Source organism: Gobius niger (assembly GCF_951799975.1).
Source record: "Gobius niger genome assembly, chromosome: 23".
NCBI classification, from domain to species: domain Eukaryota; kingdom Metazoa; phylum Chordata; class Actinopteri; order Gobiiformes; family Gobiidae; genus Gobius; species Gobius niger.
This window is the reverse complement of record NC_136874.1, coordinates 11,874,802-11,899,675: the sequence shown is the minus strand read 5'-3', so window position 1 is coordinate 11,899,675 and position 24,874 is coordinate 11,874,802. Positions and strand designations below refer to the sequence as shown.

The 24,874-nt window shown below is 42.4% G+C and overlaps 1 protein-coding gene across 4 annotated transcripts in view; it reads right to left on the bottom strand.

The window, feature by feature from the left end:
• LOC306981807 (receptor tyrosine-protein kinase erbB-4-like) overlaps positions 1–24,874 on the bottom strand; it is a 494,462-nt gene that overhangs the window by 99,012 nt on the left and 370,576 nt on the right. For all 4 annotated transcript variants that reach the window (XM_079581509.1, XM_079581507.1, XM_079581508.1 and 1 more), the window contains exons 9-13: positions 16,620–16,746; positions 15,165–15,238; positions 13,147–13,237; positions 8,618–8,823; positions 4,786–4,918 (exon numbers count right to left, since the gene is read on the bottom strand). In XM_079581509.1, coding sequence (XP_079437635.1) covers positions 4,786–4,918; positions 8,618–8,823; positions 13,147–13,237; positions 15,165–15,238; positions 16,620–16,746 — 631 coding nt within the window. The remainder of the gene's footprint in view (positions 1–4,785; positions 4,919–8,617; positions 8,824–13,146; positions 13,238–15,164; positions 15,239–16,619; positions 16,747–24,874) is intronic.

The following is a 24,874-nucleotide window of genomic DNA, read 5'->3' as shown; positions in this document are numbered from 1 at the left end:
GGAGGGCCCTGATGGGGGATTAGACCTGTTTTAGCTGGATTTTCAAGCAGGACCGCGACCACCGTTCACACCCGGAACCTCCAGCTTTTTTAATTAACGTCTTGCTAATCCGCGCGCTCTCTGCGGACGGCCAGCCAGCGGTTCCTGTGGCTCCCCTTAGCTTTGCAGCCGCTCCCCGTCTTGCATCGCCTTTTGTTTTATTCAGGAGAAAACGGAGGGGTGTTAGCGCGCCGGCTAATTAAGGAAACAGGCACAAAATGAGGCTGAGTGGGAGGTTTGTGATCAACAACCTGAAAACTTTTCAGCAATGTGAAATGAAAAAGTTGGCAGTGTAATGTAAGGACAGGTGATTGAGGAGATTGTAGGAAAACTCTAGACCGGACGTTGCCACAGTAGCCCATTGGAACTAATGTCCAGCTCTGGCGGCCATGTTGTTTTTGTGCATTCTACCATGTTGTGTTGTAATTTCTAATGAATGACTTTGATGCTTTGATATTGACATGTATGTGTGTCCTATCTTACGTCCATGTTCGACCAGACTGAAGCGGAAACATCTTGGGAATAATTAATTTTGCTCATTAAAGCTTTTTTACTAACTGGTGTAAAATAAATGTTTTAATCAATGATGGACGTGTTCATACAGTGTGCTGAGACAAAGATACTGCAAATCTGTCATCTTCTAATTCCTTATGACAGATGGATTGCCTTGCGTAATTAGGACTCGGAAAATGATCACTGTATCTCCCCTTTAAGCAGTACTAAATAACTCATGCCTCTAGAGGCCATAAGCACCACTGCATGTTGCGTTTTTTTACTCATTAGTTGTCGGTGAGAGTAAATACTACGCTGACAGAAAAGATAAAGGGAGAGGGGGATATTGTACATCCAATTACACAATGGAGATCATTTTTTTCAGTCGACTTAGCCTGTTAGCTTCTTCTTCGTGATTCCATTATTGGTGTCCCCTACCCATAGGCAGCAAAGTTGCAATTGTGGTTTTCTGGCCAGAGACACCAGGGGGAGATGAAAACCCCCCAATTATCCCATCGAGAAAGAGTCTACGAAAAGGATTTATTAAGGTAAACAAGGTAAACAAGAAAAAAAATAAGTTCAGGATTGTTATGTCACATTGTGAAGCATTGTGGGATTTGCGGTTGACCTTTTAATAAACCAACAAACTCTAAAAGATAAAAGGCGGAAGTTATTGTTCACATTAAAACTTTTTGACACTAGTGTTAGATGGATTTACCAGCAGTGACTCGGCAATTAATGTTGTTCCACAGATCTTTTCTCCACTTCTTATACTCTTTTTAACTCACGTCTTAGTCTATCGACAATGTTTCTAATAAATGTATGTTCCTCTTTTCACTTTCTACAACTAGCAGGGTCACTTATCAGGGTCACTGTCATAGAAATGCTAACAACCTAGCCTGCAAGTTCATGAAATTGATACAAATGTTTTATAATTAGATCCACAGTAATTTGCTTTAGTTTTACTTCAAGGCTCAGCCTAAAGAAAGCATAACATGGGATAATTAATATTCTGCCACAACAACTGAATGTTGATGATGACAGCTTTTCCATTATGCTCAAAAATATAGTGTAAGTCACAGAAATATTCCACAAGCTGAATAACCCTAAACAAATGAAGCTTGGATCCGATTTTTATGGATTTGTTGACAGGAGATGGCCCAGCCGTCTACTGTTACTACTGCTGCAGTCTGCTCAGAAGCACTATTGTACAATCTGTTGCATCATTTTGCCATAAGAACATGCAACTCTCTGTGCGTTTAAATAGAAAGACCACACACCTCTGCAGATTCACCACGTACTGCTCTCATTAATAATTTGCCATTGGTTTGACAGAGCCGGGCCCCCCGTGTACTGCAGTATGTCAATATACAGGTTTTTACACTCCTCCATTTTTTACACATTTTGTAATGTTACAGCCTTATCCCAAAATAAAAAATAAAAAACAGAAAAACAATGAGGCTGTAACATAACGAATTATGGGAAAAGTGTAGGGGTGAATGCTTTCTGAATGCACTGTATATATTTTTCCCCATTCCTGATCTTATTCAGTGCCGAATGCAACAAGTGAATTTCTCCATTGTGAGATCAATAAAGGATTATCTTAAGATTTAGCCATTTGAATTCCTAACTACTTATCATTGAATATTATGTAACTGGAGTGCTATTTTCTTTTTACATATATTTAAAAACATACAGGTTTGGTTGTCTGTTTGTACAGTCTGATGAACTTTTAACATTAAAAGAATTCCACCAATTCAGAAATTGATCTATATATTTGGTGTGAAGTAAGCAGATAAGGATTAGAACATAGAATAGATTCATTTTATATAAATAACTTGAAAGACTCATTTTTAGAAGATGTGTGAAAACATATCTGTATGTAATGTGTCTAATGTCAACATAGTTAATTAACCATTAATAATAAGCTATCATGTCTAATGTATTGCATGGTTTCTTGATGAGTTCCTTTTTCATTTGTGCATTATTGTTGTTGCTAGGTATTTCAGTTTGTTTGAAATCGTACCTTGGATAGCTGAGATTCCTCCGAGTAAGAAACGGGTCATCTGAGGTATCTATGTCAAACACCCCTCTTTATATTGCCTTTTACACCTTCACAGGCAGGTGGCTGCACACTGGCCCCACTAACGCCCGGGGTTATAGACATTGTGATCCCTCTGTGTGACAAAAGCCCAGTGTATTTACTGTAGTATAGGCCTGCAGAAGAAAAAAAAAAAAAAAGAAGCGGAGAGAGCGGAGAGAGCGGACACCCCTGCCACGCGCCTCTCCTCTCCCCTTCAAAGCCCTTCCCTGGGAGCCACAGCTTCAAAAGCATCCCTCCCACTATCCCAGGCAGGCAACAAGTCAACATGACCGCGGCGCGCTCTCACCACTCCTCCAGGGAGGAAAGGGAAAACGCAGGCTCTAATGGTGCTGGGAAAAGATGCTATTTATCAAGATGTGGCTGTAGTGGCTTACTTTTCAAGCTTCAAATCTATTCACATAAGGCAGGGTGCTATAGAATATGCAATATGTTGTATGTTGTAATGAATTATGCAATAAAAGGCATTGGAAATTCCTTCCGGATGCTAGAACCTCAAGCTTCTGTCAAAGTTACCACACATTGCCAGATGTGGCACAGAACCGACATTAAAGGCACTATACCTGATTTTATTGCTAGAGAAATAAAGAATGTGAAAGTATTTTTTTCATCCTTTAGTATATTGTAAATTCAAACATTTGTGGGAAAAACAGTGTGCATATATTTATAAAACATTTGAATCAATTTCATGAACTTTCACGATAAAGCGAGGGTAAAAGTGATCTCGATTTTTAGTATGAATACAGACCGTAAAAGCAGGGTCCCGCAATCCTTCTGACTTTTTGGGTTTTAAGCAGGAGGTGTCAGAAAAGTTACCACAGGGATAACTGGCTTGTTTTGGCCAAGCATTCATCGCTTATTGATCCTTCGATGTCGGCTCGACGTATCACTGTGAAGCAGAATTCACCAAGCGTTGGATTGTTCACCCACTAATAGGGAACATGAGCTGGGATTAGACTGTTTTACCCTACTGATGATGTGTGGTTGCATAGTAATCCTATAGTAATAGCAACCTATTTACATCAGGGGTTTTAACCATTTTTGATGTATGGGGCTCAACTTTTCAGCATGAACCACCTGGGGTCCATTGTCATATACATAAAGGCAATTCCGCTGTCTATGAAATGGTGCAACTTAACCTCGGGTCCTGGTCCTTTTTGTGTTTTCAGGTTACCATCATTTTAAAGTTAGCTACCTAAAGGTGTTTTTAAAGTCCACAGACTATGATTGGCCTTGTTCTGAGCAGTTCAGCACTCTGTGTTTGCTACGGCACCAAAGATTTGTTTGCATGCCTAAAAAGCTGGAAAGCGTGTATTTCGGGGATAAGGCGCTGTTGACGCTCATGCTAGAAGTTCCCGGGCTCCAGAGCCTTTCTGTGTGCTCTCCCTGTGTCTGTGGAGGTTTTCTCTGGTTTCTCCGACAACTAAATGTCCCTTCAGGGATGAATACCTTAATTGATCAATGAGACAACGGGGAAAAAAAGGTGCAAACTAGTACAGACCAGTGATAAAGTGTCCATTCCATATATAGAACAATTTTGAGATTTAAAACTAAAGTTTCTTCTGTGACATGCCGAAGAGCTGGTTTACAAGCCACATTCTTGCACATGTTAACTGTAAAATAGTTACAATAAAAGTTACTTATAGCTGCAATTTCTACTCATTCGAATAAGCTCTTTTACGCCACTGCTCGTTTAAATTCAATTACAGCAAGTTACCCACTGCAAGTAATAATCCGTCCCATTTTAATTGAGTTCCGACACTAATTTAGAAAATGAATTCAAACAGTAGAATGTAATTTGATATTTCGCTCAGTTATAATTGATTTTGGACACTGTAAACACCCCGTCTCTTCTGTGTGCGGCTCTTTATCGGTTCATCTCATTACATTTGTGCCAATCAGTGATGCGATTCTGCTCCTCCCGAGATGCAGAAAATTGTCTTTGCTTAATTTCCTTGTCATGTGCGCATAATCAACAGTTCGTTTCGGAGTGGCCGCGATGCCGCTGCATTCGGCATTGATCATTTTAGGTTATGCGGAGATGTGAAATGGCCGCCAGTGTACTGCGTTTGAGAAACAAGTTTTCTATCATGATGGCTTGTTGAAATCCGGGTGTCAGAAAGTGAATGTCGATTTGGATTAAATGAGATTACCCGTCGAACAGGTTGCAGGCCTCCACACAGGTGCGTCCGCGGCGGTAGAATCGACAGGAGAGGCACTGGTCTGGACCCGGGCCCCAGCATCCCTCATCGGAGCACATGCGATCACACGTCATACGCTGCTCCACTGCAAAAGAATCATATTCATCATCTCTGAGTCACAACAACAAATACAATCAGCAATATTTATGACACCAGACCTTTTATGCCTGTTGGGCATGTACCTCCAATTAAAAATAATCAGTGTTTGAGTGGCTCTGAGTGTTAGCGTAGCATTAGGTGTTCCCTATGCCCTGAATCCAGCAGCAGCACGTATAGGATGCTAGTTTGTGAATGAAAAGTTCAATACCCTTGTTGCGAGTCACTTATCGAAATCAAGTATCAAGAGTCCCGATAACTCCAGTAGTTTCTGTTTCACACAATTCAAAAATTGAGACTTTAAATGTTTCATTCACATCACAGCATTTGGACCCTGCACTTTCATTCTTTTTTATTTGTCTTTTAGATAATGTTTGCTAGCATCCAGAAACATGTCGGATATCCATGGCAACCAGGACTTTAAAACATTTTATAGAACCATATCCAGGGTTACACCAATGGCCGCTGGCTGCCCTGCTTTTTGACCACAAACGTGGGGGCCGCCATTGCTCCGCCGTTGCTGTAGTACCTCCATATCGCCACTAGGCCCCCATTGAAAAGCATTGGACTTTAGACACGTTAAAAACTACTTTAAAGCCTAGTTTTAATTGTTTCAACACTAGACTAGGCTAGATATTCCTCCTGAGATAACACTGGGTTAATCACAATATATGAAACCAGGCTGGCTTTCGTAATATGAATTTTTGAAATCTCGTACTTAATGAGGCTCGGACTGTTAGCATTGGCGCAGCGCGAGCTACACGTCACGCAAGGGCCGAGTCTACGGTGAAAATCCCGCCCGTATGTCCTTTTTAGGAACATGCTTCGTCAGAGCTGGGGAGGAGGAGTCTGTAAATCCGCCATCAATTCCCCCACGGCCGTGGTCATTCTGGTAAACGGGGAGGAGTGAGCATAAGACGTTCATTTTTTCTACAGTCTATGGGTTACGCACACTATGTTCCAGATGGTTCATGGCACATCTGGAATTGCCCATATATGGTCATGTTTGAAAACAGTTAAGGGGGAAAACAATTTTGAGAAAAATCTAAACTTTTTCTAATTATTCAAAAACTACCATGCCATGGAGAGGTGCAAAGTGGTTAGCCCATAAGTACATAGAAAAAGAAGAATGCTAACATGATGCTTCATATTAGCATCGTGCTAATGCTAACGCTAGCCAGCACTAAATATGACTGCAGTTTTTCACTTATACTGACAAATCTGAATAAACGTACATATGGACCCCATTTAGACTTGACTTTATTTGTATGTGATAACTAAGTTTATATTTCACCAGAAAATGGCTAAAGAGAGTGAAAAATTTTGTTTCCCAAAAGATTCTGTTTTCCCCCCTCTGTGAGGCCACGCCCCCTTCTATGATGACATGCTGTCTGTATATATCCGTCAACGAGGCATCCGTAAAATGTTCACATAAACCCCCCAAAAAGTGAGCAATTAGTAATTGATTACTCTTTCTTCTTTGCAACATTCAAGTAATGCTATTTTGCATAACAAGAGAATACTGAATGAATACATTTCATATTTATTTTAGTGTGTGTGTATGCTTTTGTAATCTAATCTCATTTCAATATAGTATTTCAACGTATCTGAAGATGACAATCACTGCAAACTTTCATACAATCTCATTTTCTTGGACTGAACTTGAACAGCTGCAAATGGCTCTTTAATAAACTTATCCCGATACAATGATAAACCCCATTAGCCTATCATTTCAGCAAATCTGTTTAGCAGCATCTACCCCCGTGCCCCGATTTGCATCGCTTCCCATTGCATTGAACCACCATTGGTATTCCCCGCACTCTTTCTATTAGCCTTCAGCTGATCCGGACCCTCTCTCCCCTCTCACGCACCCCCAGCGATCGATACTCCGGGGTGGTCAAGGGGGTATGTGAGCGGTGACTGACACCCCGGTCCTCCTGCTGGTGCTAGCCGGGGGGGAGGGAGGGGTTGCAGTCTGGTGGGGGCTAACCCCGGAGTCGATGCTATAGTCAAAGAGCCAAGTCCAAATGAAGAAGTGGGTGTAAGGGGCCGATCGATGTGGCGGCTAACACTGCGCCTCTCATTAGCGGGATAATGGTGTTAGCTACGAGAAAAAAGGGAAGTGGGACGGCGCGGTGGACGTCAACATGGGAGTCAAGGAGACACCAGTCACTGGAGCTGTCTCAATAAACGTCTGTGGAGGATTAGTTAAGGCTTGATTTGATGGACGCAAGAGGTTTACTTACAGTTGGGCCAAAAGGAAAGCCACAGTTTTGTTGCATGTAGCAGTTAGCATGTCCATCGAGGAAGACACAGGGCTAGCTTTGACTACGAGATTACTTTTTCAAACTAGACTTTGTAACCTATTCAAAAGGATTTCACTTAGTCAACTTTAAAAAAGCCAAAGAAATTCTTGTCGAAGCAATAAACTTATGATGACATCTGTTATTTTTCTCCTGCTAAATCTCATATTTCAACATCTTTAACTATAAATCAGCGACTTCAACGCACACGCACAAATGTATGCGAGCCATAAAGTGATTGATATTATGCTTTTGGCGACAATGTGGAAGGTAAACATCTGTTGACATCGTTTTGCAGGCGCTCGAGAGATTTCAGTTTCAATTAAGTACTTTTCATTTTTGGCATTTCGCAGGTGTCGCGTAGCGGGAGTATGGACTTACAAAGCCCATTCTGAACAGATTAAACAGACCAATATTATGCCGTTCCCTCTTTGCTTCCATCATTTCGGCGCTAAAAGGGTCTTCAATACAACACATGTGCGAATGACTCTGGCACAGTAACATCAATCTGGAAAGGCTCCTGTTGAAACTGTTAGTGAAGAGGATGGACTTTTACTGGGATATTTGTAGCTGATGTATGTATTAGGCTATGTATTAGCTTCTTCTATCTCCACGTGATAGTCTGTACGTTTAAATGTTTTACAAATGTAATAGATTGCGTATAATTGATCGACAGGGCCTGCAATTTTACGCAACGTATTATTAAATAGTATTTTTCCCTGCCTTTGCTGATCTCAGCCATCCCCGGGCCCTCACTTCGACCAATGAGATGAGCTTTCTGTGACCTGGCCTGTCAGGTCCAATCAGGAGAGAAGGAGGAGGGACTTGATCGTTTACTTTTGAATATTTGTTTCTCGCACTCCTGCTTTTGGAAACTAGGAGTTGCTTTCTGGTACAATCAATGGGGAGGGACTCGATTGTTTACTTTCATATTTCACTCCCTCCTCACTTTGAAATCTTACAGACGATCGCTTTAATATTAAGTTTTGAATAAACCCGCCCAACAATACCACGTGAATGGTCTGAACCAGTGGATTCAAGCTAAACATTTGAAACATTTTAAGATGGAGTTTTGTGATTGAAAATTCAAATTTCAAAACAATTTCTCGTACCACTTAAAAGCATCCGTGTGCTTGCTAACAATGCTACTGTTAGCATGAACTGGGAACATAAATCGCATTGTGGCGGACAATTTCCTATCATTTAAGTTTGTAATATACGTACAAAAATATCAATTGTAATACACTAATCAAACTTACATAAAAAAATAAAAAAATAAAGTAGTAAGTCAGCCAAATATAACATTTTGCTAATTGCTAGCATTGCTTCTAGCCGTATTTAAACTCCTACTTAAGCTTCATCTTGCGTCTTTGGTGGAGACTTACTGCACTCCTTGGGGTCCCTGTTGTTGCGCACGAGGACCTTCTGGCTGGACGTCCTGAACAGGGACGTCCAGTTGACCGTGTTGTAGAAGCAGAGGCGGCTGTTGTTGAATATGTAGACGTTTCCCGCGCTGATCTCCGACAGCGACTGGAACTGGAGCGAGGAGATCCAGCGCTGCTTCAGGATGAGCAGGGAGATGCCACTGCCGCTGCCAGACAAAAGGCCACAGACAGGTCAAAACCCCGGGGGGGGGGGGGGGAGTAGAAATAGGGACATGGTGTCTCCTGTTGACACACTAATGCATTTTAGAAGCATAACACAGACTCATGCGTAATGATGCACTTCTCTATTTACACTAGTACTAATTGGCACCCTGTTACATGACTACTGGTGTCAGCTCGTATTGATCTTTACATGTACACATTCTATAACACGGCTTCTTAATTATTTATCATATCTCCCTGCACTCCATATCACCCCGCTTCCTTCTATCCTTCAATTGCCCTGTCGAATGCATCCTTCAAAGTACACCAAAATACCCACCGACACCGAGTTAGTGGGCGTATCGCTGTTAGATAAAAGCCTTTAGCCCCTACATTACGTAAGTTCCAATAAGATTAGAGAATTGGCGCGGCATGAATCCAAGGGCGCCGCGCTTTTGGAGTGAAGGAAAGCGCCGCTGATCTCCTCTGTCTTTCCCTTCCACTTGTGAAGCACATGCAAGAAGCGCCATCAAAACCACGGGCCTAATCAAAGCTGCAGCGGCGGGCTTCAAAAGTCCATGTGAAATCCGCTAGCAAACACACCACCGGCCTCATTAGCCCGCTACAATAAGCATCAGAGGCTAGCCGGGGAATGGGTGGGGGGGGGATGCGGCGAAGCAGCGACAGCTCAATGGGAAATGCTCCTCGTTTCATTTGAATCGCAGGACAACAAAACGGGATTCGGGGCGAGAGACCGGCGTTCCCTGTTCAGAGAGGGAGCGGCTTTGTTGGTAGACGAAGGAAAACGCTTATGGAGGCTGAACAGAGTGGAAGTGTCTGACTGGGTAATGCTGGGGACAGGGCTGGGTCGGTGTTTTGGGCTGAAATACACTGGAAGGAGGATTATAAGTCTTGAAGTTTGGTGTGACGGCCCCCGACCATAGAAATCATAGAAATGCCTTCAGCTATCTGAGCCTGTTTCTACAAATACGTTTGTTAAGTGGTGACGTCACATCTCTACTTCCGGGTCTGCATTAAAAAACTCTTCAATGCCACAATCAATATTTCTGAAACTCGACAGAAAGTTACTTAACATACTTATTTATCAGGCCCTCTAGCCAAAAATGCTGTGCCTACTGCTATAAAAGTAATATTTACCAAAACATCCGGGTTTAGCGGAGAAAAATGCTAACGTCCGAGGCAGCGCAGTAGCTATGCTAAGCCCGGCAGTCGTGACTCTAGTAAATATTCCTTTTTTTAGCAATAGGTGAGGCATTTCTTGCTAATGTGTCTGATAAGTAAGAAGGTTCAGTAACTCTCCGTTGAGTTTCATAAATAGTGATTGTTGTTTTTAAAGAGGGGGTATTATGCTTTTTTCAGCCACATAGCACCAGTCTATAGCACACTACAATGATGACCAAACCTTCTGTTGGTCTGTAAATGCAGTAAATTAGAATAACTGCCTTGTATAAAATTGCTCTTTCAAAATGGCGGTTGCAAATGACTTGAAATAGGCCCCTGTCTCTTTAAGAACCTCTGACCCTTTCCGACACGCCCCCTCCACACGCTGTCTGTGGCATCACAACACTCCGCTCGTCTTTACAGTATTGAAACTACGATCGGTGCATTTTATTTTTTATTGTTGGAAAGGAGCTACTGTTTATCACTTTGTGAACAATGGCCACACAGTATATTATTTGGAGACGAACCTTCCACACCGGACGCTTGGAAGGGGCTCTTGCCTGAAAAATAACTGCTGTTTGGAGGCTATCTCTTTGCATCTGCCATGCCCTATGGATCTCTAACTATACCCCCATGGACGACACCAGGATCTGCAGGAGCCCATACGATTCAAAAGACGGACATTATCTGTGCAGGTGGACAGTGGTTTTTCGAGGTTACCCCGTTAGCTTGTTATAATCGACTACAGCTCATTGTTGATGAAAAGTCTGTAATAAACCACAAATGTGTAAAGCCAGGCTCATTGTGTGATCATCGTAAAGGCTGCTTCGAGTAGTTGCTGCTTTATTGACGTTATTTGTGCATAATATGCTGCCTGTTTTCAATGAATGTTGTGAAGGTGAAGGTTGTTAGCTTGTCGCGGCTAATAGTGCCTTAGCTCCGGGAGAAAACCACTCGGCTACGACTCACTGTAGATGAAATGTGAGCAATAAACTACACAATCAACAAGCCAGGCTCCGTGTGTGATCGTCATAAAGGCTGCTCCAAGCAGTTGCCTGTTTTAGTGACGTTTTCAATGCATAATATGCTGCTTGTATTCAGTGAATTTTCCCGTTAGCTTATCGCGGCTAGCTTGTTAGCTCCGGGAGAAAACCACTCGGCTACGACTCACTGTAGATGAAATGTGAGCAATAAACTACACAATCAACAAGCCAGGCTCCGTGTGTGATCGTCATAAAGGCTGCTCCAAGCAGTTGCCTGTTTTAGTGACGTTTTCAATGCATAATATGCTGCTTGTATTCAGTGAATTTTCCCGTTAGCTTATCGCGGCTAGCTTGTTAGCTCCGGGAGAAAACCACTCGGCTACGACTCACTAGATGAAATGTGAGCAATAAACTACACAATCAACAAGCCAGGCTCCGTGTGTGATCATCATAAAGGCTGCTTCAAGCAGTTGCCTGTTTAGTGACGTTTTCAATGCATAATATGCTGCTTGTATTCAGTGAATTTTCCCGTTAGCTTGTCGCGGCTAGCTTGTTAGCTCGGCTATGACCCATTGTAGATGAAATGTGAGCAATAAACTTCCAAATCAACAAGCCAGGCTCCGTGTGTGATCATTGTTAAACGGTTCTTTATGTGTGTGGTGGTTTTATTGACTTTATGTGTGCATATTTCTCGTTTTCACGTGATGACTCGAGGTTTAGCTTAGCATTAGCTTTCTCCGGAGGCTCTGTGCATCATCAAGGCCCAGCGCAGAATCAGACACTGAAATAAGTGTTCTTGTCACCGGTTTTAATCCTGGGTGTTTCGGTAACAGAAACACTGATGTGTGTCTTTGTAAAAGTTTCAGAACTGCTGTAACTCCGGTTCACAACACATGAAGCTAATCCTCCATGATGACTCTGTTTACATCTTAGGGCTAGACACTGCGGGGAGGGGGTTCTGCTGAGGAGCAGTGGTTGGTTACTCGGCTGGTGACGAAAGGTCGGAGGCGTATCCTGGAGGTCGAGGGCGTTTCCTGAAGGAATCAGGCGTTTTATCCCTAAAATGGCCGCCATCAGAGTTTCTACAGATTACTCGAAAATACGTGAATGTGCTAAGGCAACACTTCAGGCATGTTTTTAATGAGGGAATGACTTAATAACATGATGTAAAGCTTGAAAAAGTCCATTTTGCATAATACCCCCCCTTTAAGAGTTTAAAACAAAAACAAAAATGTTATCGAATATTTCTGCTAGGACCCAGAAGCGGAAGTCGTGACATCACACTTAACAAACGTATCCAAATGAATAGGGAAGCCAGGTGCCATACTGAAGTACAGCGAGGTATGTTTAGTCCTTTTTCTTTGCATTTCTATAATTTCTAGAGCTTCTGTATCATGATCTTATAATATACTGTTTAGTAGCCACTGAATATGACTCCGACCCGCAAAAAGCAGAAACATAACTGAATTTGAGTTAGTATTTAGCTCGGAGTCCACTTTTATACACTAAAGTAAAGTCTCCAAAGTATGTACACCTTTATGTGGTCGATAAGTCTACAACGGCTAAAAAAAAATATGCATCGTTCATTATTTGCGATGATTGATGGCTAATGGTAATGGCTATGGGATAAATACAGGCTAAAGGCTAAAGGACTCTGAGAAAAGTTGCTGGGACTAGCCAACGTGGTAACTATCCTGATACGAGAGGATCGAATGGAACCTGACCAGCTGTCTTGGTCATTTCACACTTTTGAAGATAAAGAAGTTGAAATTCTACGATGAGCGAGGAATACTTCCTGGACGAATGAGAGCCTTCACAAACAGGTGTCAGCATATTTAAACCATTTTTTTTTTTGGCTCTGTCTTCCTGCTTTTCTAGGTATGAAACAACACACTGGTCTGGCAACAAGAACAAAGAGTCATCGCTACTCGAAGACCTGATGAATGTAATCGCTACTGTTCTTGCCAAGACTGCCATGGGGCTGAACGACAGGTAAGTGGTGGCCTATCCACACCAATGGCATATCCAAGCATCACTCAAACCTTCACCAAATTCACACAGTTGAAGTCACCTTGTTAAGTTAGTGCTTTTCTGACTGTTCACTTTGAAAAGAGCCGCACTGTTAGCGTCATACAGACTTGCGCCAAAGCCGGGTTGCCATACCTGTACAGCACCCTGCCTCCGATGGTTGCCAGGTTGGAGAAAACCCCCAGATCTGTCATGTTCTCCGGCCACGACTGTATATTGAGGTAACCTGCAAACAACGACAGAACATGTTCTAATTAACACCATTCAGCGGGGAGCTCATTAGATCCTTTTGTGCTACAGAAGCGATGGAAAAGAGTAAAGAGTTTTTACCCGGAACTTTTTTCTGTTAAGTTCAAGCCATTCTTTGTGCGATGACAATACGGCACTAATTAAAAGAATGCGTTTAATTCGCCGCGCAATTTGTCCGGTTACACTTGCCTTTAATGACGGATTGTTACTCGCGGAAGCATCTGCGGAAGGCATTAAAAGCGGGGATGGCGGCCCCGGATATGGCGCGGGGCGAGAACGGTCATTGCTCTTCCTTATTGCCCGGGTTTTCATTATGAGAATGCAGTCTCAGTCCATTAGCTTGTTTGGCTGCGCGGCGATTTGCACTTTAAGATGACAGAGAGCCCCGCGCGCTCCTCGTCTCTTAGGGGCTCTAGCAGATAATGAATAAATACGCAAGCTGAGGTGAGAGCAGATCCCGCGATATGCAACCCCCCCCCCCCCTTTCCCAACTCCAAAAGATTCAATTTCCAACAAAGGTACACCGCGCTTCAGGTCATTTGGGCCAGCGATTCCAAATTATGTATTCAGGGTGACGATAAGGTTGTTTTACGCACTGCCTCTAAGCAAAGGAACATGGGCATTGTTGTTTTGGGAAGATGTTTCTGTTTCTGGTTTTCTGGCCATGTGCTGTAGAAGTATTTGATATTTTCTGTCTCCTCCGCTGTGCACTTAAACTCTAAAAGTCTATGGAGATTATGAATGGGAGCTTACTCTTGGTTTGAGTACTACAAAAGCCTGGAGTTCCAAACTGGAGGATTAACTAAATGTGTAACATGGGCTGGCACGAGATCGGGATTTTCTCAATGACCCTGGAAGAAATCCAGTTTGAAAAGCCAGAGCTGAGTTTCAAATCCGCAAGTGGTTCAGACCGATCGAGTTTCAAGATTTCCGTGAGTGGGCAGGTTTCACTTTCACCGACAACACAGTTTTATTATTAATTAACAACATGGTGGATAAAGAAAAAAAGAGGGATTTTGATCATGAGTCATTCCAGATTGAAAGTGACTGAACAAAACTAGCTTGAATGGATTCAAGTATCAGGTATCAGAGCCAACCCACGTCTTTGAGGATTTGAAGTGGACATATCATGCATGATTGAAGGGTGCCATGCCATTTTTATTCCAAAAATTTACCATTGAGCAGAGGTGCCATTGGTCCGACATTTCTAACCCAGTTGTGTTGTGGATTAGAGAACCATATACAACCATTGGCCCTAACCTTAAGGTCAGTGGACTCTTGCCTGAACCTAATATTATTTTTCAACCCTTACGCAATGGGACATTTTCAGAATGACACGTCGGACTAATGGGTTGTCGGACTCATGGGCCGACCCCTGATTGAGGCCTGAAAACTTAATTTTGGGTACCCCTGCATGGATGGACGTTTTACCTTTTTATCATTTTAAGGAAATGTGGATGAAACGGCAATTAAAACACTCAGGTACCAAGGCTAGTGAAGAGTTTGCTTTTGATTATCTCTGCAGGCATTGTTGGCAACTTCATGACGGCTTAGAACCGAACCAATGTTAGATTATGGGCTTTAAAAATGTGGAGGGCAGTTTTCCTATGGCACCGTGCAACCCAGGAAGAGCAGATCGGAACGCTTCAGGAGTACGTCAAAGAAGAAATACCCAGGTCTGTTTTTGACGAGGGACCAAAGCTCTTACATGATTTTAGAAATAGCTGACAAACGCCTCCTAGACAAACATTTCCAGTTATGAACAAATTAATGCATGATCTTTGTTATGGACGTCCATAGCCTGCCCCGAGCCAGGAACGTCTTGCACACCGTCATATTATTCACTGTCACCGTGCTACATTCCAGCCCCCAAGGTGACTTCCACAGCGCTGCCTCCTCCTCACCTGTGATCTCGTTGACGGTGCGGAACACGTTCAGCCTCTCGGGGTCCATGGGTCCGATGCCGTGATACATGTCCCTGTCCACACAAAAGCACACATTTATTAAAAGCAACAGCACGCCCCTACACGCGTGTTTCCCCGTACGCGAGCTTATCTACAGTTTGCCCTCGCCGCCGCTGTGCGATCTTCAAGTAGACATGAAAAGTACGCGTCCTCCGTGTTCACAAATGTGTCCTTTGACGGTATTTTTTTCTTATAACATTTCTCTGTTTCCCTGGATTTTTCACGGCCCTCTCTGTGTGGATACAATAAAGCGAGCGCACGGACTGTCCGAGCTGCTAATTCTCTCATTGAATCTCATGGGTAAACTTGGGGACGGCGCGGTGGAAGGGTTCAAATCCAGTGTAAAACGTGGAGGTTTCAGTCGAGTATCAATTAATCATAAGGTGCTGAATAAAATAGGAGATGCTGAACAAAGAAAAATGAGCCGTGGAAACAGATTGAATTGGTAATTGCGATACAGTCTGGCACAGGAAGAGCCGTGAATTGCGTCCAGGAAGATGATTTGTAACCGGAGATGTAAATATTTTGTTATTGAATATGGCTGAATCGGAAAGAAATGTTTAGGTGGATGGGCAGTTCAAACTGAATCATTTATGGCGTATTGACTGTGTCCTTCTACCTGGATGTAACCAACTCTCAGATTCCGCATTCTCTCCGTCCATGTTGCTATCTTAATGAACATTCTACATCTTCTCTCAAGGGCCTCCGTCGCCGGCCCGCTGCTCTGTTCCTCCCCGACAAAAATACAGATCAACTCTATTTTCAGCTCCGTCAGAGTCTGGAAGGATCGAGCTCCACAGTTTAGCCAACGGCCACAACGTACTGGATTTTGAAAAGAATTAGCCTCTTTACGAACATTATTCAACGAAAATGTCACTGATTAAGCTTCCATTGCTCTCATGATGTGGAATCTGGGAGTAACTGTTCTGATCCGGGGCAGCAGCAGTTGCTCAGGTCTAGGTTTAGCAACACGATATATGCCCAGATAATGAGATCAGATGACAATCCTGAATGACCAGGTTATTCCATCCATGGATTTCTTCTTCCCTGACCGAGAGCATGAGATGGATCGGCCGCCACAGAGTCCAGATCTTAACCCCATTGAGAATCTCTAGGATGTGCTGGAGAAGGCTCTACACAGTGGTAAAACCTCTCCCATCATCAGTGTAAGATCTTGGTGAAAAGTGAACGCAACTTCTTCTTGGAATTATTCTTACAGTCCAATTCTTCCAATTCTGAGTCTATGAAACAACAGCTTCGAATCAAGAGCCTTCACAATTACTACTCCGCATCGACACGGAATCCTGCCAACAACGCCACATTTGCACAAGGCCAATTTTTTTTTTCTCATATTCTGAACGTCTGCATACACACAGGACCTTGAGTGTCACTTACCCTTTAATTCCAGTGATGAGAAAAATGAGGTTGCCATTGATTTTGGTGCAGTTGACGAATTTGTCAATATTGCTGGCATCCACGGTCTGAGCTGTCTGCAGGCTGCCCGTCCCTATGCCGTCACAAACTGTAAAAGAACAAAAGAGAACTTCAATTAAGCCAAGTTTCTTTCCCTCTGAAACAAATGAGTCCACGACAAGTTACTGCAGGCAAAACTACAGCTTCTATTGGCGGTGTCTTAACATGTGCTTTTCACCTGTACTTTCTTATACCACTGAATAATAATTCATTCACAGTTTTATATGGGAAAATTGTGTATTCAAGGACTTCTTTTCCCGTAGCCTAAGGACAAAATCTAAATATGAATAAAGTAGCTCCCACATACAACATTTTCAGTCTTTTGTGTTAGTCTTGCAGCATGGAACTTTTATGTGGAAAAAAAACCAAAACCAAAACCTTGATATGAGTGCGTATTTGACGTTTTAGTGACGTAGCGGCTGTACGGGTGGTTAGCATGGCACCTTCCATCACAGCGGCTTCAATGACGCTCCAGGATTGATTGTTTGAAGGGTTCCTGGTCACCTGTCCGGCCAGAACACACACTTTCCCTATTCTTTACACATATGTAATCTGGGATCAGGGGTGATTTCTCAGAGTTCCCAATGGCTGTGATTGACAGGCATATCGACCAATCAGAGAAAAGCCAGATTTTGTAAACAAGGAATTTAGTAGTCTTACTATGCATCGGCCAAAGAGCGGAGACTTCTATGTCGTCAATGCCTCAAAAACGTAAGGATGCAAGGAGTCATTAGCAACAAGATTCAGATTGTAGGGCTGTTTCAAGCACATTTTGGAACGGGACGAAAAAACGTTCAATAGATGGCAACAAGAAGAAAATGATCTTCCAAAAGATGAAGCAGGTACAAGGTACATTCTTGTTCAATACATTTAAGAAATTATTCATGACAACGTGGTCTGTGTTTTACATTGGTTTGGGTCTTTGAAAAGTCCCAGATGGTCCTGGATGGATGGCCAGTCAACGTTTCCAGTTGGTTTTCAATGCTGATGGAACCATCTCCAACATAAAGTTCCATAAAACACATTTAACTAACAACATTTTGGATTTGGGGATTATTACTTGCTTGCCTGAATTTTCGAGCTTATAACCTGTTGCTTGCTGTCCCCTCTGATAAGGGGTTAGGGTTAGGGTTAGGAACGGCAAATGTAATGCAAGTTGTGTTTCACTCACACGGATCTCACACATATTTTTAGAAACTAGAAGGTCTTGGCTTTCAAATGAGGGATCACACTGGCATATAGGCTGTAAGTTCTCCAGTCAACATGCTTTGAGATTTGAATATGCATTATTGTTAACCCTAACTCTAAACCTAACCCTAGCCCAAACCTTATCCCTAAGGTCTATTTTCCCTCGCAAAAGTTTCAAAGGGGTCTGTATCGAAATGGATTCAGTTTATTTTGGGTAAAACGTTCCTCCGAATGACTTTAAATGAACGTCAAATTTGTTTCTCGCTCTGTCTCTTTTATCTCCCTCCCTCCTCCAGCTTAGTCATGCACACTTCACATTCAAGTCTGCGGCGTGCATCGGGATCCTTCTGATGAAAGCCTCGGCCGATCCGCAGCCAATTCCCCCATATAACGAATCTATTACATCTGCATTAATTAGCGCCGCCCGGTCTAGCGCGCGCGCCAAGCCGCCCCGACGCGAGCCCCCGCCGAAAAATGATGAATAAGCTCGCCGTTAAGTGGTGTAACCAGTTTTTGATGGTGATTTATACCAGCCAGTTCCATATCTGAAATGTTAATTTGTTATCATTTCCCACAGTTCCTTGGGCTATCCCTCATTAACTCCGCCCTCCCTCCCTCCCTCCCTCCCGTGGCGTGACGATGTAATCACGGGGGATTAGCCGATCGATGCGGTGGCAAGCAGGAAAAGGGGGAAAAGAGGGCATGCGAGCTAACAATGAGATCAATTTGTAGCATGGAAGTGAGCATTTCGATTAATAGCCCCAGACAAATTGATTTGTTTTGAATCTCGGAGAACTCGTCATTTCTAAGGAGTTAAGGATCAAGAATTATGAATGTAGTGTTACCATAGAAATCCACTGTTTTATGGGGTAAGTGCAAGCAAACATCTTTAACCCCTGAGCTCCCACCTCAACCGAGCACATTTTCTCCAGTTTGGCTTGACCCCAGTCCAAAAGCTTATGGAAAAAAGCTGTGAAAATAGCGACACAACTGAGACGAAAAATTGATGAAATTGATGATACAAAAATATGACAAAAATGTGATAAGAATTGACAAAAAAATGACAAAAATGTGACCAAAAGAATGACCAAAATGTAACAAAGAAATGACAAAAAATTTATAAAAAATAGATGAAAACATTACAAAAATGTGACAAAAAATGACAAAAATGTGATAAAAATTTGACAAAAAATGACAAAAATGTGACAAAAAATGACAAAAAAAGACAAAAAAGTTACAAAAATGAGCTGAATACCCAGCAAAAAAAGTGATGGAAAAAAAATCTGATGACGTGAGGAAAAAGATCCTCTCGGTTCAGGCGGGAGATAAGAGGTTGAAAGAAAATATTCTGATGATAGATGGGAGCAATGTCTATGTCAATGAGAAGGTTAGCGCCCCCTGTGGGTGAAACAGAAGCTCTCGTCCATTGAAATGAATGGGCAGAGATCGAGTGAGAACTTCTAATTTAAACTTTTGAACTGAGCAGCTGAACCCCACTGTGACATGTCGGTAACATTTGCTTGAGTAACTTTTTTGATTTTTGGTTTAAAATGTCATTACGGCTTTTGCCTTTTCTCTGTCCTTTTTAGATTGTTATTAAATGAAATTCATGCAGCCTACGGTGTGGTTTTCTAGATTGTACGAACAAAATCTATGAGCTACTATTGCTAACGTTAATGTGTGAAGTCACATGGCCACCAGGTGGAGCTATTCCCCCGAGAATGACCATTGACAGATAGCAATTGATAAACTAGCCTCTAATTTTCTTCCCATTCTAAATGAAATAGCTCCCGAACTGATGTGTCCATAAGCAAGACTGGACATCATCCTGTGGTTCTGACACTGGCTTGGAATATCTTATCCCCAGAACAAGAAATGATGCACAATTTCCCTCTGTTTTCAGTCAGAGGGGGCGGGGAATCAGCAAAAGTGCCCGGATATCACTCCCATCAATAGAACTGCTCAGAACCGGTGAGGTTATGGACCTTGGGATTTAAAAAATTAGGAGGATAGTTTTATTACGCAATAGATAGGATCTATTACCCAGTACAATACTGATTGGGATGCTTCAGCAGGAGAAGAAGAGGAAACTTCATTGTGTGAATGAAACTGAATACCACAAAGGGTATGTTTTTGATGCAGGGTACACCATTCTGACATGGTTAAAAGCTCAAAATTTTGCATTAAGTTCCATTTAAAATCTCTGTTTGTAGTTTCATTATAGCAACTTTGGAAACACAACATTACATGCCAAGTCCAGTCACGAGTGGATTCTGTTTCTCAAGGCTTTTACAGTGGTTTGTGTAGGCCACTCTCATGTCTGTTTTCATAAAACCATTAGATTAAAGGCTTTAGGGACAAAGCCTGAGTACACAGAGGCGACAGAGGTAGTGATTATGGGGGAAATCAGGAACGCAGCCTTACCGCGGTTAATTCAAATCAGTCTTATAGGCGTCTGATCAGGTGTTTAGTTACAGCTAGCACCAATAAATCTGTGATCCATGTAGGCTGGGAAAAAATGTGTTATTGTTTCTAGAGGAATGTTTTCTTTGCATGTGACGAGGTGTTCAGCGCCTGGTGCCCCATGTCTCATATTGTAGGCGGACTATTGCAAATACTTAAAGAGCTACTAACCCCTCCTTCCAGAGCCTCAATCTCAGAGCCTCAGATTTGAAAATCTCAACAGAAAGGGGGCGTCGCCTGGAGGACTAAGGGGCACGCGGGAGGGGTGAGGGGTGGGAGGGGCTTGAGGCTTCTGACTTGACGCTGCACCTGCAGCGCTCCTCGTAAACAAAGTCCGACCATGGGAGCATGGAGTTCCAGCGAGCTAACTTATTTAGTAACTTGTTCCACTGGGACAGCTCTACAGCTCTCTCTACACAGGGGGGGCATCGTGGCAGACAGCGGCCTTGTACCTGAGGCGCTGGCTCATTTATTCCTCTGTCATTTACAAAGCTAGCGGCTTAGCATTGAGCTCGATCGACGTTAGCATCGCAGCTAAAGGACGTAACTGTCCTGGCTGCTTCAGAATTTACCGATCTATTTTAGATGTAGACTTTTGCTGTGGTCTACGTGAACATGGGAGATGTATCTCTGTGTCCTCAGCAGAGTGTGTGATATAGAGACGTGGCTATTTGTGTTACACAGATTTTTATTATTTTTCTTACAGCAAAGTGCACAAAACATATCAAATAAATATGTAGGCCTGTATTATAGAGCAGGAACACTGTCTTTTTGAAATTGTTTTTGGTTTGCCATTGAAGATGTAAGACAGAATCATTCAGGTTATGTTTCTCTAAAGGCTTGACTGTAACATTGTGAACCCAAAGAGCCAGTTAGCCCTAAGTAAATAGCCTGAACTAATTTCTATTACTAAATTTAGTGAACTAAAAGGTTTAACCGACGTAACACATACACGAAACTACCACTGAATGATGACACTGTAGAGTAACGGCTATAATGAAGTATTTATATGTATGCTTTAGTTGAATATTGAAATATTAATGAAAATTATAGATCTTGTTTTGTACCAGTACTTGATTCTGCACTTCTGGCTCTTACAACAGTGCAATTTCCAAATTATAGCACAATTTCTTTGGTAAAACTTACTACAAACTTACAGCTCACATTTCACTTGAGGTTGAGCTGCATGTGCCACTCACTTGGCCTACATAGATGTGTGCAATAAACAAATTGAACAGACAAAGTTGACTGGTTATGTTATACAATACCAACTGTAATAAATATACATGCAGTAAGTTTTCAGCTTCTAGAAACAGAAAGTGGTGCTGCATATACCTTCCTGTGACATATCTGACAGAACATATACAGGCTTCATTTTTTTTTTACTGCCCACAATTAAATCTTGCATGAAACATTGATTTTAATCTATTACGTTGTCCAATGGGCACAGAGTGGTTCAGGCACAGGTCCTTTGTGTGCTCCTGATATGGGAGAGGATCCTCGACCACACTTTCAAACAGCAGGGCCATTAGTTGGTCAAAGTAGACTGTAAACAAAGCACAAAACATTTGTCCTTGTAAAAGCATTGGTCGTGTTGTTTTTAATGTGACATACCTGAGGTAGCTCTGGTCTTCATGGCTCTCACTGTGTAGTCTCCACGCTTGAATTTTGGATACACTATGACATACAGCAGCAAAACGATTTGCCTTTTTTAATCATAATTCAAGGCACCAACCTGCATCCTAAAATTTCACAAATAAACATTAATATGCAGTATCTATTTTCTAAACATTTCAAAGTGATAAAATAACTAGTGAATATTTGTTGAACCTTTAGGATTCATTACCTGGCCAGCATTCCTTTGGATAAGAGGCCCAGACTATTGTGAGAGAATCAGACTATGGATGCCTCAATATTTGAAGTGTGGTATTGTGGGCTTATTTTAGCTTAATCTTTCAAAATATGTGGTGTTAACAAAAGAGTAAGAGTCTCTCGCATGCTGCTGTGCCTACAAAGAATTATAAAGAATTACAAAGAATAATAAATTGATATGTGAAGTGTAAATACATCAATATAAATTAGATATTGGGAGGAGTAGTTGTAATTACACATACTTGATTTTGGCCACACTCTTGCATCATCCCCAACCAAAGGCCTGTGAAGACAGCGAGGGAACAGGGGGTTTTCCGTGGACATTCTGAATGTAGTTGCCCAGATGTCCACTCAGCCACAGCCTTTGATGGTGACCAGTAGAGATGATTCATATAGATAGTTCACAATGCTTTTCTTCCACCTCGTCATTTCCTCCGTTCACCTTTTCTGGCCCAGCGCATCATTTTTTTCCAATCTCTGGGACACAAAACACAAACCCCTCCTCCTCCATGCGCACACTGTTTCCAACCTCATTGCTCTAATAAGACAAAAAAATAAGAATATGAGTTCTATCATAATGCACAGTTATCCCAAGTTACATATTTATGTTTGTATTGTAATGTTTTACCTGGACTAGCTGGATGTCAATGACTTTGTTACTCGTTAGATTCATCATGGTGTAGCTGCCATACTTGGCTGAATGTCCTACATGAATGCAAGTTATACATTAGCTGACTTTTATTAATACTTCAGATAAATGTTTATGAAATGTATTTACCAGGTGAATCTGCCCGCATGTCCCCGCCCAGTGTAACAGAGCCGCTTTCAAGAGCCTCCCTGATGAGGTCATCCTGCTCCAACTTCCACTGCCAGTTGACCGTAGGGATGAGGAGCTTTGCCTGATGCCTATAGAAGCACTGCTCTGACAGTCCCTGAATATTGAAGGCCCCCAAGAACTATAAAATTAAAACATCTGTTATCATCGGATAATATATGGAAAAATAAAATGTTTTTGCAGTACCTTTGAAATCTGACTAAACGATGAGCCGGTGAACAGCACAGCAGCACAGAGCTGTAGGTTTCCAGCTGGGATGTTGTTCACCATGGGCTGACTGGACCACTGACTGGAGAACTCACAGCGAGGACACTGTTGAGTGACCCGCAGCAGTGTGCCGACTGTGATGGTGTCCACAGCACAGCGACCAGTGCAGACAGGACATCGCCTAAACAGCTCCAGCAGTTGGTCCTCAAGAACAATATGTTCTTTGTCCTTGTGTGGAGGGACTTCAGCAGGAATGCTATATAAAATAAAGGATATTTCATCCCTCAAAAAACCAGGACGCTGTATATATTTTTTCAATTAAAACTCTAGATTTCCTTTGTACCTTGAACAGTTCACAGTGCTGGCACTGTCATCGATGTGGAAGCTGGGGTCAGACGCAGACACCTCACACCTTCTCCTTTTTAAAGATGTAGAGGCTGCTCTGGGACTGTCAGGAAGAGGGATTTCCATCAGGTCCCCTGTCCCACAACCGACGCTTGTGTAAGCGGTCCGGGCTTGAGTAGCTGTACAAAACACAAACAAAATAAACACGTTTAAAATGGCAGTAATTACACAACTTGTGTCTAACTACAGTATATAAAAAAACAAAAGTGTAGACTGTTTTATACATAAAATGACAGTACTGTATAAAGGATAAATAGATTTCACCTTTGCGTCGCCTGCTCGGCTTCACATTGGCCTGGACACCTGCATGCCTTATAAGGACTGGATCAGTTTGGACATTTCTCTCTGCTCACTTTTGGCTGAAAACATAACAATAAATAATATTTATAAAGTGCACACACAAGTGACATGCAAACACATTGTTTGTATTGATGATTTATAGGAATACAACCTACGATATACTTCAGAATATGCCCCCTGTAGCAGATCAACCAAATATTTGTATCAGGTTAATTCTGGCTACAGTCGGCTACTAAAAACTTCCAAATGGTTTGGCATTTTGAAAAGCTGCGTCCAAATAGGTGTAAACTTTGGTTCACTTCAGAAAACTTGTCAACATGAACATAATTATCAGAATTTATCCTACTTTGTGAACCTGTTCAACAACAATGGCAATAACAACTATACTGATTCTGAAAGCACGTAAGAACAGCTCACATCTGTGAGCGCCCAATGACCACACGGTCCACCTGGAGAGGTCAGCCCTCTCCTCACTGACCGCAATCGAGCATCAAACGGGAGCAGAGCGCGCACGGAGCCGGTCAGTTTAGCCTCCGAAACACAGTGCATTCTAGCTATACGTTAGCTTTACAGGCTAGCTATACGTTAGCTTTACAGGCTAGCTTGTAGCTACTGTCAAAAGCTACAGTCATGTCAAACTTAGATTAGTTTGGTGCTCAGACTCGTGCACATTTGCGCACAGTGTTGGCGTAACTTTGCAGACTGATGCATTAGCAGGCTGCCCCGGACAGCGAGTAGACGCGCTTATAACCGGTGGCTGCTGTTCCTCAGCCACAGTGAGCGAGTGCGGGACACGTCGCCTGGAGCTGACGCTGCAGAGTCTATTTACACGCCATATTTTTTCAACAGATCTACACGACTCATGTGATTGGTATTATCAGAGGCCAAAACGGAGAATTTGTTTGAG